General features: G+C 30.1%; 4 protein-coding genes across 4 annotated transcripts; all 4 read right to left on the reverse strand.

The window, feature by feature from the left end:
- Positions 1-458: 458 nt before the first annotated feature.
- Positions 459-1,166, reverse strand: LOC115874490. Its single transcript, XM_030889639.1, has one exon. The coding sequence runs from the start codon at positions 1,164-1,166 to the stop codon at positions 459-461; it is 708 nt and encodes a 235-aa protein (XP_030745499.1).
- A 62-nt stretch (positions 1,167-1,228) lies between these two features.
- On the reverse strand, positions 1,229-3,217 carry LOC115874491. The gene has a single exon (XM_030889640.1). It carries the CDS (start codon positions 3,215-3,217, stop codon positions 1,229-1,231), a length of 1,989 nt encoding a protein of 662 aa, XP_030745500.1.
- Positions 3,218-3,222: 5 nt separating this feature from the next.
- On the reverse strand, positions 3,223-10,533 carry LOC115874492. Its single transcript, XM_030889641.1, has 2 exons — positions 10,373-10,533; positions 3,223-5,655 (listed from the first exon to the last, which is right to left on the reverse strand). The coding sequence occupies exon 2, from the start codon at positions 5,566-5,568 to the stop codon at positions 3,223-3,225; it is 2,346 nt and encodes a 781-aa protein (XP_030745501.1). The 5' UTR covers positions 5,569-5,655; positions 10,373-10,533.
- Positions 7,271-8,431, reverse strand: LOC115874493. Its single transcript, XM_030889643.1, has 3 exons — positions 8,289-8,431; positions 8,104-8,227; positions 7,271-7,744 (listed from the first exon to the last, which is right to left on the reverse strand). Exons 1-3 carry the CDS (start codon positions 8,420-8,422, stop codon positions 7,271-7,273), a joined length of 732 nt encoding a protein of 243 aa, XP_030745503.1. The 5' UTR covers positions 8,423-8,431.
- Positions 10,534-13,780: the final 3,247 nt, after the last annotated feature.

A 13,780-nucleotide genomic window follows, 5' to 3' on the forward strand; every position in this document is an offset into this window, starting at 1 on the left:
AGGTAGAACTAACTCCACATATGCCTTTTAAAGTTAAAAGATCCTTTTCAAAATCAATCATTTTATGCAGTTAACAGGAAAGAATGCATTTTGAGCATTTGATTTTGTTCGGTTTATTTTAACGTTGAGTGAACTATTTCTGGGTAATTTATGTCTTCCAAAATAAATAATCGGTTTTTCTTTAAATTAAACGTGTTACAAATTTTTTTGATACAAAGAGTATAAAAGTTAATAGATACAGTAATGTTACATGTCACTAAATATCAAAACTATTATCTGTGGTCTGTGGTCACATGTGAAGTTGGCAACAATAAAATAACTCTCCACCACAGAGACATGTATTCCGCCACAGATCCGTAATCCTTGACATACTCCCCACCTTGAAAGGACATTTTCCTTTCAACATCCACTTTCATCATCGAAACATAGATGGAGGGAATGTATCTTGAAGTGACTTCTTATTTTGCTTGATTTGGCAGAGGACACAGCTTCACACATGAACGTTTGATTGTACCTGTGCTGGTTTTCACTGTAGCTACACGAACAGTTCCATCTTTCCCTGGGTAGACTTCTATAACTCTGCCTAAGGACCATTTTAAAGGGGGTTGGTTTTCTTCTTTAATGACCACCAAGTCATTAATCTTAATGGGGTTCACTTTTTGCTGCCATTTGGACCGCTGTTGGAGCTCGGAAATATATTCTAATGACCACCGGGACCAAAAATGTTGTTGTAGCTGCTGGATTCGTTGATATGTTGATAATCGGTTTTCAGGTATCTCTACGAGATCTCGTTCAGGTAATGACGTTAATGGTCGGCCGATTAAAAAGTGAGAGGGAGTAAGAGGTGTTAAATCTGAGGGTTCGTTGGATAAAGGGCTCAAAGGGCGAGAATTGAGAACAGCCTCAATCTGAACTAATAGCGTGTAAAATTGTTCAAAAGTTAGTAATGCATTACCCGCTACGCGCTTTAAATGACATTTGACAGATTTAATTCCTGCCTCCCATAAGCCTCCAAAGTGAGGTGAGCGAGATGGAATGAAAGACCAGCTAACTCCTTCATTTTCTATATGTTCAGACAAAGATTTATTATTTTCTTGTAAGAAATTATATAAACGTTGCATTTCAAAATTAGCACCCACAAAATTTGTGCCGTTGTCTGAAAACATTTGAATCGGTTTTCCACGTCGAGCAATAAAGCGTTTAAATGATGCTAAAAATGCTTCCTTAGTTAGATCAGAAAAAGTTCGATATGTATGGCCTTAGTCACAAAACAAACAAATAAAGCTATGTAAGCCTTTGTAATCTTGCAGCCACGTCCTTGCCTGTCCTTTACTGAAAATGGCCCCGCATAATCTACTCCTGTTCTATAGAATGCTGGGGCAGGTGTAATTCTATTTTTTGGTAAATTTCCCATTAGAGGAACACTTGATTTCGGGTGTGTTCTAAAACATTTAACGCATTCTCGATATATTTTTCTTGCTAAATTACGTCCTCCTAGGGGCCAATATGATTGACAAATTGATGCTAAAAGGTGTTGAGGTCCGCAGTGTAATAAACGCCGGTGTTCCCTATCAAATAGTAATTTAGAAAATATATGTTTCGAGCTTAAGATAATTGGGAATTTTCGGTTGAAGTCCAGATCTGCATTACCTAATCTACCACCCACTCGCATTATCTTGTCCTTGTCAAAGAATGGCTGAATATGGGATAATCTTCCTCTTTTAATTTCACCTTGTTGAAGCTGAAATATTTCTTCCGCAAATGATTCATGCTGAGCAAATCTTACTAGATATAAATGAGCATTTGCAATTTCTGTGTGCTTTAAGGCTCCCTTGCTTCTTTCTCCTGTTTTAGCTTTACAATTTGTAATAAATCGTAAACAGTATGCTAAAACACGTTCCAAATGCGATAGATTAGAATAATTATTAAAGTCGATTATTGGTTCACTGATAAATACCGTTTCCATCAATGTAACCTTACGTAATTCTGGTAACTCTACATTGATTTCAAGAGTATGCGGCCATATGTCCTCAGTTGATTTCAACCAGTCTGGACCAAACCAGTAAAGATTAGAAAATGGTAATTCTTTGGGTCTTACACCACGTGACACCAAATCGGCTGGATTATGACTGGATGGAACATGTCGCCAGTCGCTTACGTTTGTGATTGTCTGAAGTTCTGATACTCGGTTAGCTACAAACACTTGTAGTTGATTTGGACTCATATTAAGCCAACCCAAAACTATTGTAGAATCACACCAATATACTATTCTACTTGGTACTAGTTTGGTTGCTTCTAATATTTTTTTTATTAGGCGTGATAGCAGTAAAGCACCAATTAATTCCAAACGTGGAATCGTCTGAACCTTCAATGGAGCTATTTTTGATTTAGCACAAATCAATCTTGTTTGTATTTTTCCTTCTTCATTTTGCGATCTTAAGTACACGCAGGCTCCGTATGCGTAAGACGATGCATCACTGAATCCATGAATTTCAATGTTGATTGCGTGTTTACACGTTATCTGTCTAGGAATTTTGATATTATTCAGATTACTTAATTCGTTTCTAAAGTTTAGCCATCTCGTATGTAAGGGTTGTGACAAAGATTCATCCCAGTCAAGTTTTTCTATCCAAATATCTCTTAGGATAATTTTAGCCACAATTATACATGGACTTAGTAAACCCATTGGATCAAAAATCTGAGCTATTTCTGACAAGACAGTTCGTTTTGTAATATGTTTATTAAAACTATTTCCAATCTTATAAAGAAAACAGTCTTCCTTTCCATTCCACGTCACGCCTAATGTTTTGGTTAGTTCGTTTACACCTAGATCAAGTGTATCTGCTTCATTTCTTTCTTTCAGTGATTGAAGTATTGTATTATTATTAGATATCCATTTACGAAGACGAAAACCTGCTGTATTAAGGACCTTTGATATCTCTGTTACTATGTTAATAGCCTCTTCAATTGTATCAGCACCACTCAACAAATCGTCAACATAAAAGTGGTTTTGTATTACATTTGCTATTGTGGGATTAGTTTTTTCTATTTCCACCCCTAACTGATATAAACATCTAATGGCTAAATATGGCGCTGCAGATGTGCCATAGGTTACTGTGTCTAATTCATAAATTTCGAGTGGCTCATCAGGTGTTTCACGCCACAAAATTCTTTGTAATGGTTTCTGTTGTGGGTCTACTCGACACATCCTATACATTTTCTCTATATAGCACTAATTACATAGTTGTACGTTCGATACTGCAGCAGGAGTGAGAATAAATCTGACTGGATTGTAGGTCCAACAAGTTGCAAATCGTTAAAAGAATATCCACTACTACTTGGACATGAAGCATCAAATACTACCCGTAACTTGGTAGTCAAACTTGATTCTTTTATAACGCCATGATGGGGCATGTAATAACTAAAAGTTGCATTATCTGGATGTTCTATCTTGGACATATGTTTCATATTTTTATACTCGTTAATAAAATTGATATAACGTTTCTTGAATTCAGGATCTCGTTTAAATCTTCGTTCTAGAGATAAAAACCTTGGTTTTGCTATATCGTATTTATCGCCTAGGACTTCAGGACCTTGTTTTAGAGGAATAGTTACTACAAAGCGTCCTTCACTGTCACGTTTGAAAGTCCTTACAAATTCTTCTTCACACAATTTTTCTTCGTTTGACAGTGGTTTGGAGTGTCGAAACTCTTCTAATTCGCAGAAACGAGTGAGCTGCTTGTCAATGTCATTAGCTTTAGAAAAATTACGTATTGTCGTGGTACAAGGATTTGACTGCATACGTCCTGCAATAACCCAACCTAATTTACCCTTTTGTAATAATAATCCATTATTTAACTTGATTTGTCCAACACACATAAGGTTCCAGAAACAGTCAGCTCCTAAAAGCACATCAACTCTCTCTGGCTTATAAAAATGAGGATCTGCCAATTTAATATTGTCTGGAATGTTCAAATTTTTGATATTAATTTTAAAATTAGGCAAGGTTTCTGTAATGTTTCTTATAACTAGAAAAGAATTTTTAAATGAAAAGTTGTTTACCTTAGAATGTACTTGTATAGAAATCTTTCCTGACACATTAGATTGAGCTTCACTCAAACCACTTACTGTTATCTTGGTTGGTATTACATCAAACTGTAACTTATTACAAAAGTCTTCGGTTATAAAACTACTTTGAGAACCTGAGTCTAAAAGTGCCCGTGCTACATGACATTTCCCATTTTTATCAAAAATCTTTAGTAATGCTGTTGAAAGAAGTACCTGATCTCCATTAAAATTAATATGTGATGATAAATTAACTGTCTGTTCGTTTTCTGAACTGGATACTCGTTCTTCATGTAATAAGGTATTATGTCGAGCATTACAGGTTTTACAGGAACTTGCATAGCACATTTTACTTGTATGACCCAACCTTAAACAGTTAAGACACAAGTGATTCTTCATTGCTTGTGTTCGTCTTTGTTCGATTGATAACCTTACAAATGCCTCACAATTTTGAATGTAATGGTCCTTTTTGCAATATACACAGTACGGTTTTGATGCAACAAAGGCTTTTGTTTTATTGTCACCCTTTGACCTTGGAATGACTCGTTTAGAATTCTTACTTTGTTCCAATGTTTCCAACATGTCTGCTCGATGCTTCAAGAATGTGGTTAAATTGTCTAAAGTTGGATTTACATAACCAGATTTTGCTTCCTCCCAATGCTTTAATGTCTCATTATCTAGTTTTATAGAAATTAAATATATTACCAATGTATCCCATGTGTTTGTAGGTTCGTCTAAAATGGTGAGGGCTCTTAAATGCTTAGATACAATGTCAATAAGTTTTCTTAAAGCTTGAGATGATTCTTCATGAATTAGATTGAGATTAAACAAGGCTTTAACATGATTTTGCTTTAAGATACGACTATTATTAAAACGATTACAAATTAATTCCCAAGCAGGTTTATAACTTAAAGCAGAAAATGCCAAACTAGCAATAATCTCTCTTACACGCGGACCCAAAAATGCTCTAAGGTAATGGAATTTCTGTATATCAGATAAATTAACATTTGTATGAATTAGTGACTCGTACGTGTCTCTAAATTCAAGCCAAGTATCGTAATCACCATCGTAAGTAGGAATTTCAATGGCTGGGAGTTTGAGGTTATTTAAATTTTGACATAAGGCCACATTATCAGAACCCGTTTCTGATCTTTGAGAAGAAAGATTATCATTGTCTTGTTCAATATTAGTCGTTTTACTTTTCTGCAAGAAATACCTTGCTCGTGCTAATGTTTTATTGAAATCTGATTCAAATGCTGTGCGTTCATCTAGTTCTACATCAAAATTTGTGGTAATTTCTTCTATTTGCAATTGTACCTCATCAAGTTTCTCAATTAAATTGATAAATCGATCTTTACGCTGTGATAGTTCTGTAAGTATTATATCGTCGGTTATATTAGCATTTATAAACTTACCCTCTAACTCGTTTAGATAATTGTTTAGGATTGTTATCTGAGCCTTAAAGGCTGCTCGTCTCCGTACTAATCTCTCAATTTCTGTCATATCGATAATAAGCTGTTTGTTTTTAATCGTATTTGTTTAAAACTGGTTTAAACCTAATTCGCTATAAAGACAATAAATTCCACAAAGCTACAGTTCAAAATGATTATGATCTCACTAAAAGTAATGAGGCGAATTAAACGCAAAAAATGGACTCACTTTTGAGATCTTGTCGGCTTTCGAAAACGCAATTAGGGGCTTCTTGTGACCATCCGGATACTAGGACCACATGTTCGCTTCTTTTAACGTTGAGTGAACTATTTCTGTTAAAATTATAGAGCCAAAATTAATAATCGGGCATATCTTTACCAGAGTTAACTTTAGAAACGTGGTTTTTTCTAATTGAGCGACTGTGCGTGGCGAAAATTGTCAAGACAAAACCTGAAATTTGAGTTTGAAAATTCAAACAGCTGTCAATTTTAAATTTGAGTTTGAAAAGTTAGTTAGGTTATATTAGATGCCGGTTTAATATATCCTTTTCCTAAGTTGATATTATAAAAATGTTTTATTATGTGGTTCTTTTTAGTGCATACACGACCGAAGAAACATATAAGCTGCTAAAATAAATCTTCCCTAGAACTGTTGTACAAAAAAGATAGAAGTTCCAGCAACAAATTTATCACCAGTTCAACCTTTGATTTGATGTAAACAGTAATTGTTTCTTGATGAGAAATGCGAATGAAATAGTTTATGGTGTGATTGTGTTAGTGTTTTATTAATAGTTTTGTTGATGCAGTTTAAAGGTTCATAGTTTTTCATTAAAACATTTGAAATTGACATGTTTACATGCAGTTTAGTGTGATACCATTTTAATAAACATTAAAATCTTTCGAACTAGTAGTGGTTTTATGGCGATTGACAGATTGAATAACGAAAATTAAGAGTATTTTATCAGGAATAACTTAATCATAAATGGAAACTGAAGACGAACGTTACCATTGCACCCTTTGATCGGTGTTATCTATTCCATAACTTTTTATAGCTGAAACTAGAGAGTAGGTATATTGAGCTGAAACGTTTCCTGTGTTCAATAGCGTTTTTTCTAGCGTTGAATTGTAAGTTTTAATGTCATTAGCAAAGTTTTGCAAATTGTCACTGTTTCGTAGACAATTAAATTCAAGATATATTATATTCAATGTCACCTAATAATTGTAAAGGTTTTTCTATTGATATTCACTTTATTAATATAAGGTAGGTTTGTAAATAAAATATTAATGAATAAATAATGTACTCAGTTTATTTCAAAAGCACAAAAATACAGAGTTGTGAATATGTATATACGCTGACTTATTTCATCATATAAATATTTATTTAGCAATATTAATACATTACAACTTTTGTTTCTATTAACTAATTCCACTAAATTTAATAAATAAAATATACAATATATAAATTTAATATACAATTTAGCACTTAGATATTAAATATCTATATGTACTATGCCAAAAAATAAAACAGGAACATCATATTATATCAAGAACACAAAAAATTACAATTTAAAAAAAATGCATTCTAAAAAAATACCTAGCTACAATATACCTACATATTAATTTAAAGAGCTTATTCATATTCATAAAAACTATTCTAAATGGTTTATATACACAATCAAAAGTATCAACCACAATACAATAATTTTCAAATTATTTCTTATTATTCCTCAATGAAAAAGCGTCTTGCGACGGCTAGTCAAAAATCTAAATAATTTTTATAATAAATTTACAATCTGACATATGAAACTATTTTTCAAATTTGTGAACATAGTAACTCTACTGTCTGTAACATCAACTGGCACATTAGTAATATCACGAAGAATTTCATTCTCATTCTCAAAGTTAGGTTCTGAAGTTTGATTTTCAACATGATTAATAGGCAGACCTTTTACTTTTTTTGAATTAGAAACTTTTTCAGTTGCTTCACTCCTTACACATGGTGGTTTCCTCTTTCTTTTATTACTAGAGAAATATGAAGGCAGGTTAGGAAAAATTCTTGGAATTGAACCCTCCTTTAATAATGGTCTACCCCGCTCAATTCTACTGATAGTTCCGTCAGTTAATTTGATCTCATAATGAGTCAAAATATCTTCATCTAGAAAATGTAGTTCACAAACAGCATCTTTGCTGCTAAGTGTCTTGTCTGATCTGGGTATCGCCTTTTGCCACTGCTGTAGCAAGCTAGGATCCTAATAAAAGATATATAATTGTTAAATAAAATAAAAAAAAAACATTTTTCACTATTAAAGCTGTTATTTTGAGAATACGATCTTGAAGTATAAATATTTAATATTCACTTTCAATAGCACTGTTCAAACTGTGGTTAATATAGGTACATGTCAACAGGTAATTTTAGCACCTAGTAAGTATTAAATTATTTTAATTTTATAACAAGGCCTCCTAGGTTATGTTATACACATGTTGATTTTAGGCTATATTTCCTATTAATTTGGTTTATAATTTAATCTGTACACTGACAGTATATAATTTTAATGTTTTTCTTAACATCTATCCATAATTTTTATAAATAAATAGTCATACTACTTACATTAGGAGCTTTGAAAAGGCTTGGGTTTCTTTCACCCCGTTCTTTATTTGCCTTGTTTTTATTGGGATTCCCACTTGTACAGCCAGGTACAAAGCAATTTCTACCACGACTCATTGTTGTACTGCTAAAAATTCAGTAAATTAACTATAAATTTTATTAAAAACACAATTAAATCGTATACTAACAATGAAAATGTAGTATCCCAGTCGATCGCAGTGCCTCTGCTGTCAAACCGAGGAAGCTGCTTAAAAGTGGGGACAGAAATTTCAAATTTGCCCATTGCCGATAAATCTCCTTTTTTAAGCCCTCCATAATTCATTTAAAACTTCCCAATATGGCGGACTTCAGTATGGGAGGCTTAAAAAACGAAAATCTCTAAACTGGAATCGACTGTACTTCAAATCGTTCATATTGATAATCTGTGGTAAATCCAATTGAACTCTGACACCTGACACTTGGCTGACATTGACGTTTACTGTTATTATTTTCATTATTTTTGAGTTTTTATTCACAAATTCTTGATTTTGTTCTTTTATTTAACCTGCAGTACTAATTATATAGTTATAAATAATCTTTTCACCGATCAAGAATTGACGAATAGGCTGGAAGATATTCAAAATGTGTAAAACGCTTAAAAACGTATTAGAAAACATTGACTCGTTCACAAATTCGTGAAAATAAATTAGTCAGATGTTTGTAAAAAGGTCTCTAATTAATTTGAGAAGTTTCCTCGTAATTTTCAGGTTTGTAATATATGTACTATATGATAATAAATACATTAAAACTCTTATATTTCAGGAAACAGCGCCGGCATTACAGATTAAGTTGTAAATCAGTTTTAAAATATAAAAAGAAAGGTTTAAAACAGGTTTAAAAAGTTGAGTTAGTAGAGAAGACCTAAATAAGGTAATGTTGGTAATGGGACCAAACATCAAATAACACTTGAAATATATAATTATGTACAATAATTAATTGTAAGTAGTTTTTATGAATCTGTTTGATATCTATTGCATTGTTTTTATATTTCTTGAAATATATATATATTTTTTACTTAACAGGATAAACAAAGAATAATAAAAAAATATAGTTAGTCACTAAAAGCACTTAAGGTTTGTAATAGAGGTAGTTAGAATATCAAACACCAAACCAAACCAAAATTATGTTTTATTTTACTGGTATTCCTCACATTTGAAGGGAAAATCATTTCATAAATAAGCAGGACATTGTATAGTACACTCTATATTAATAATTGTTTATCCTATACTTGTTAGTTAATGCATCACTTACTAGGTATAAAATTTTAGTACTGATTAACTTATAGTTGTGGTTGTGATATATTCTGATGTGTTTCTGGCAATTTAAAATAAGTCAATATTTAAACAAACATTTCTGGCTTTCCTGACAGGAGTGTGGACACAAATTTAATAAAAGGTATAATGTGGATAATGTTCTGATTATTACAGTTTGCATGGATGTTTTTTGTATGTTGTTATTTAATAAAGTATATTTAATGAGTTTTTGAGTATTTCTTTTCCTTCAGAGGATTGTGTTCTAATCTTTATATATTATAAATTTTCATAAATTATATCTACAAAATTTATTACCTTACATAACTATTTAAATAAGATGTTTGAAAATATATCGCTGTTTTGCACACATCAATTCAATTTGTGATTAACTGTACTGAAATAAAACAAATTAAGTGAAATGGGGTGATCTATCAACTATAACATGAAAAAGCATGATCCTATTTCCAAGTCTTCTATTAATTTCACTTATTAAACAACTATAATTATTCAATAATCTTGATAATTCTAGGAACTCTCAGATATCGTCAAAACATGAAAACAAAAATTTACTTCCTATAGTTCTTACGTCCCTTTAACTGAAATATAAGAAATAGGGGTGTTAATATTCTCACTGAGAAAGTTTATAAAATACCTTTAAGTAAAATCTCTTCGGATCTGGTAAAATGCCTTTTATTCTTATTAAATAATTTCAATAATCTATGTTTTTATTTATGACAACCATCTAATAACCTAACTTTAACGTCAACTTGACAATCCTGAAAAAATATTATTGTTAACCAAAGAGTAAATCAATTTCTGAATTCACTAACGCCAACTTATTTTTCATTAAAAAAAAATTACCAATTTTCGTAACTAGGTCGGCCATATTGAGGAACTTTTAAAAGAATAGTACTATACAGTTCAAAATGATTATGATCTCACTACGGTAATGAAGGTTAAAAGGACAAAAAGGGACTCACTTGATTCTTGTCGGCTTTTCTGACCAATTTCCTTGCTTCTTGAGACCATCCGGCTCGAAGGACCAATGTTCGGTTTATTTTAACGTTGAGTGAACTATTTCTGGGTAATTTATGTCTTCCAAAATAAATAATCGGTTTTTCTTTAAATTAAACGTGTTACAAATTTTTTTGATACAAAGAGTATAAAAGTTAATAGATACAGTAATGTTACATGTCACTAAATATCAAAACTATTATCTGTGGTCTGTGGTCACATGTGAAGTTGGCAACAATAAAATAACTCTCCACCACAGAGACATGTATTCCGCCACAGATCCGTAATCCTTGACAGATTTCATCTAGCTAATTTTTGTCATATAATTAATTATAGGTTTATATTATCTAGTTTTAATTGTGTAATAATTAAAATATGTTAAACGTGTATCTTTTTATTACCGTTGAGTATTTTAGTCTACAGTCTTTAATTTTTGTTAAATTAACAAAAGGTATATCACGGCCACCTAGATTTTTTCAAATAATAAGACTTACTGACGCAAAATCATAAAAATTAAAATATCTAGGAAAATATTTGTCTGAGGGGTAGGCAACCTTAATAATATTTCGAAGATATGTAAATTATCCATTGAACAACCGGAATAATATACTGTTCCATTGAAAATAAAAGAGTAACTTGCTTTTAAAAGTGAGTAATGGTCAACAAGTGAGCAAGGTCAACTAAAATTTAGGTAGCTGTTGTCGAAATTTAAAATTTACTCTTAATTTTCACAAAATGTGAAATATGTCAAAATTCTTAGATTTTAGGTATATGATTCTTTAATAAAACTCACCTTTATTGTTTTCCTAGAATCCGAAAATTAATTAATATATAGTTCTATTAGAAAAAACACAATTTTGATGTGTAACTTTTTTTGGGGACACCCTGTATAATTCTATATATTCTGTTTTTTTTTTAATTTTCTTGGGATTTAGGTTCGGGAAAACTCTGATTAAGTTTTCATTTGGGTTTTCATATTTTTATTTCATTTTTAAAGGAAATAACCAAACGTTTCGGCCAACATTACATCTATATATTTTTATAAAATGCTTTCACTTAACTTACATATGCTGGCAAAAATTAATTTCGATATAAACTACCTTCCTTGGAGCTTCTTTGAATCCGCGGCGTATGAGAGGCGCCACCCTGTATATGGGAGTTAGTAATTTAAAAATTGGATCCCAGATGAATACGTAAATAAAACACAAAACTTATTATTTGAAGTTTTCTTGTCATCTCACAGTTTTACATCGTCTTTATAACGTACATATGTATACAACAGCGTGTCTCAAAATAATAATGAGAAAAAGGACAGAACTATCCTAGTTATATTCTATTATAATGACTACGATATTTAATGTCTATTAAGAAAAATTTGATAAACTTCATAAACTTGAATGCAAACTATTATAAAACTTTTTGATAGTGCAACGACATCAATAAATCTATTCATATAGTAAGCTTAAAATTTTATAGTGTTAAAAAATGAAATCCTGAAAATATATATTATTTGAAATTGCTTTATTAAAATTGTTTATAATCGGTTACTGATAATTTTTTTTTCTAGAAGTCAAAATGAATATTACTATTATTTAAAAATTTAAAAAAATATTTAATAAAATTTAAAATTATGACTAATGCCAACGAAAAAAAAATCAATACTTTGATTTTTAAGTTTATCAAATTTTTTTTTATAGAGCAAATTAAAATAATAATGACGTCGAAATAAATCGGCATTTTCTTTAGTACTATTCAACAAATTTAACATTCAATGAAATTTCTAACAATTTTTTATCTATATACTTTCTTATCCGAATTCATTAACCTTTATTTTATTATTATGATATAAAAAGCAATATATATTTTTTTATTAAATTTAGTTTTTTATATGGGATATGTAAATGGTGATAAGGTGTGAGTATGTATGAGAAATTTTTCATACAAATTATAATTTTATAGAAAGCTTTAGAAAAAAGCAAATTGTCAAAAACTCACATGATACAGCAGATATACACAATTCAAAAAAATCCTGTACTTTTTTTCTGTATTATCTTTTAATTAAACTTCATTTCGAAATTTCATAGTGCAACCGTTCACACATACATATGTCATGTAAGTCTGTTTCTTTTTTAACATATTTTAAAAGAAAATATACACGGTGTTTTTAAAATATTTTTTTTATCATATTTAGTATACTTGTTATGTATGTTTATATCAAGTTATTTTGTCACCTTGTATACTTTTTTGAATAGTACAATTTCAGATGATTATATACAAGCAATAAAGAGATAATGATGCTAACATGATTTGATTTAACTGCATATCTTTAATGGTATTTATTATAAATTTATAATATTATTGTTATTGATTTTTTTACTTGTTTTGGGTTACCCAAATGTGGATATATTTAAAAAAACGGTAAATTTGTCTAAGGGTAAAAGATTTTATAATTTTTTATTAAGAGCATTCCATAAGTTTTTTACATTTTCCTATGCTTTGATTATTTATCTATTTTTCTTATTGTATGTCTGTTCCTAATATTTTTTAATCATATAATTATTTTTTTATAAACAAACTTATTTTTTCATTGGCAACAACATACATATATTTAATATGTTTGTTGTTAATATGTTTGATTTAATGTATTTTTTCTTTATTTCATTACAACTTATTCGACTATTTTGACAAAACTATTAAAGATAAGCAGCTATTTAACAGAGTACAAGAATAATAACTAATGAAATTTTATTACAGATGATTATATAAACATAACTTAATCATAGATAAAACAATATTTACAATATTTGTTATTTATATCCGAACTTATAATAAAATACGACTTAACAGAGACTTATTTTAGTTAACTTTATGCATCATTTACTTTGTTTAATATTATTATTATAGTATCTTTTTTGTATTGTGCTTATTTTATTTATATCTGCTTTACTTAATTTTTATCAAACGTCTATATGTAAACTATGTTTTTAATTCAATTTAGATCAAACTATTTATGCTAATAAATATGTGTAAAATCGTCCCAATAGAATATACTTTAATTAAGATATTTTAAGCATCAGAACTTCCTTATATAAAAAGAAATATTTTTGGGACACTCTCTATACAGTTCTATTAACCAACTAATGAAAATTAATTTTCATATTAGAAGTAATGTCTAGAAAGTTGCAGATAATAATCTACTAGAACGATTTTAGTAATGCTGGTGTACAAGTAGGTTTAATTTACTAACACCAGAGTGCCACGCTACCCCTATTAGTTTAAATTTAATTCGATATTTTGAAAGAAGAAAATAAGGGTTAGTATTATTTGTTATAACTGCGAGACTTAGAAATTAAATATATTAGCATTAATTATAC

The sequence above is a fragment of the Sitophilus oryzae genome, unplaced genomic scaffold (assembly GCF_002938485.1).
Source record: "Sitophilus oryzae breed Bouriz unplaced genomic scaffold, Soryzae_2.0 scaffold_1297_pilon_pilon, whole genome shotgun sequence".
NCBI classification, from domain to species: Eukaryota; Metazoa; Arthropoda; class Insecta; order Coleoptera; family Curculionidae; genus Sitophilus; species Sitophilus oryzae.

What these genes read in the sequence shown, in the direction of transcription:
- LOC115874490 (XM_030889639.1), bottom strand. Translation starts at nt 1,166, where the DNA reads ATGTTTTCAGACAACGGCACAAATTTTGTGGGTGCTAATTTTGAAATG.
- LOC115874491 (XM_030889640.1), bottom strand. Translation starts at nt 3,217, where the DNA reads ATGTATAGGATGTGTCGAGTAGACCCACAACAGAAACCATTACAAAGA.
- LOC115874492 (XM_030889641.1), bottom strand. Translation starts at nt 5,568, where the DNA reads ATGACAGAAATTGAGAGATTAGTACGGAGACGAGCAGCCTTTAAGGCT.
- LOC115874493 (XM_030889643.1), bottom strand. Translation starts at nt 8,422, where the DNA reads ATGAATTATGGAGGGCTTAAAAAAGGAGATTTATCGGCAATGGGCAAA. An exon ending in TGGGATACTACATTTTCATT is followed by an intron (nt 8,228 to 8,288) that starts GTTAGTATACGA and finishes CTGAATTTTTAG; the next exon opens with CAGTACAACAATGAGTCGTG. An exon ending in GCCTTTTCAAAGCTCCTAAT is followed by an intron (nt 7,745 to 8,103) that starts GTAAGTAGTATG and finishes ATCTTTTATTAG; the next exon opens with GATCCTAGCTTGCTACAGCA.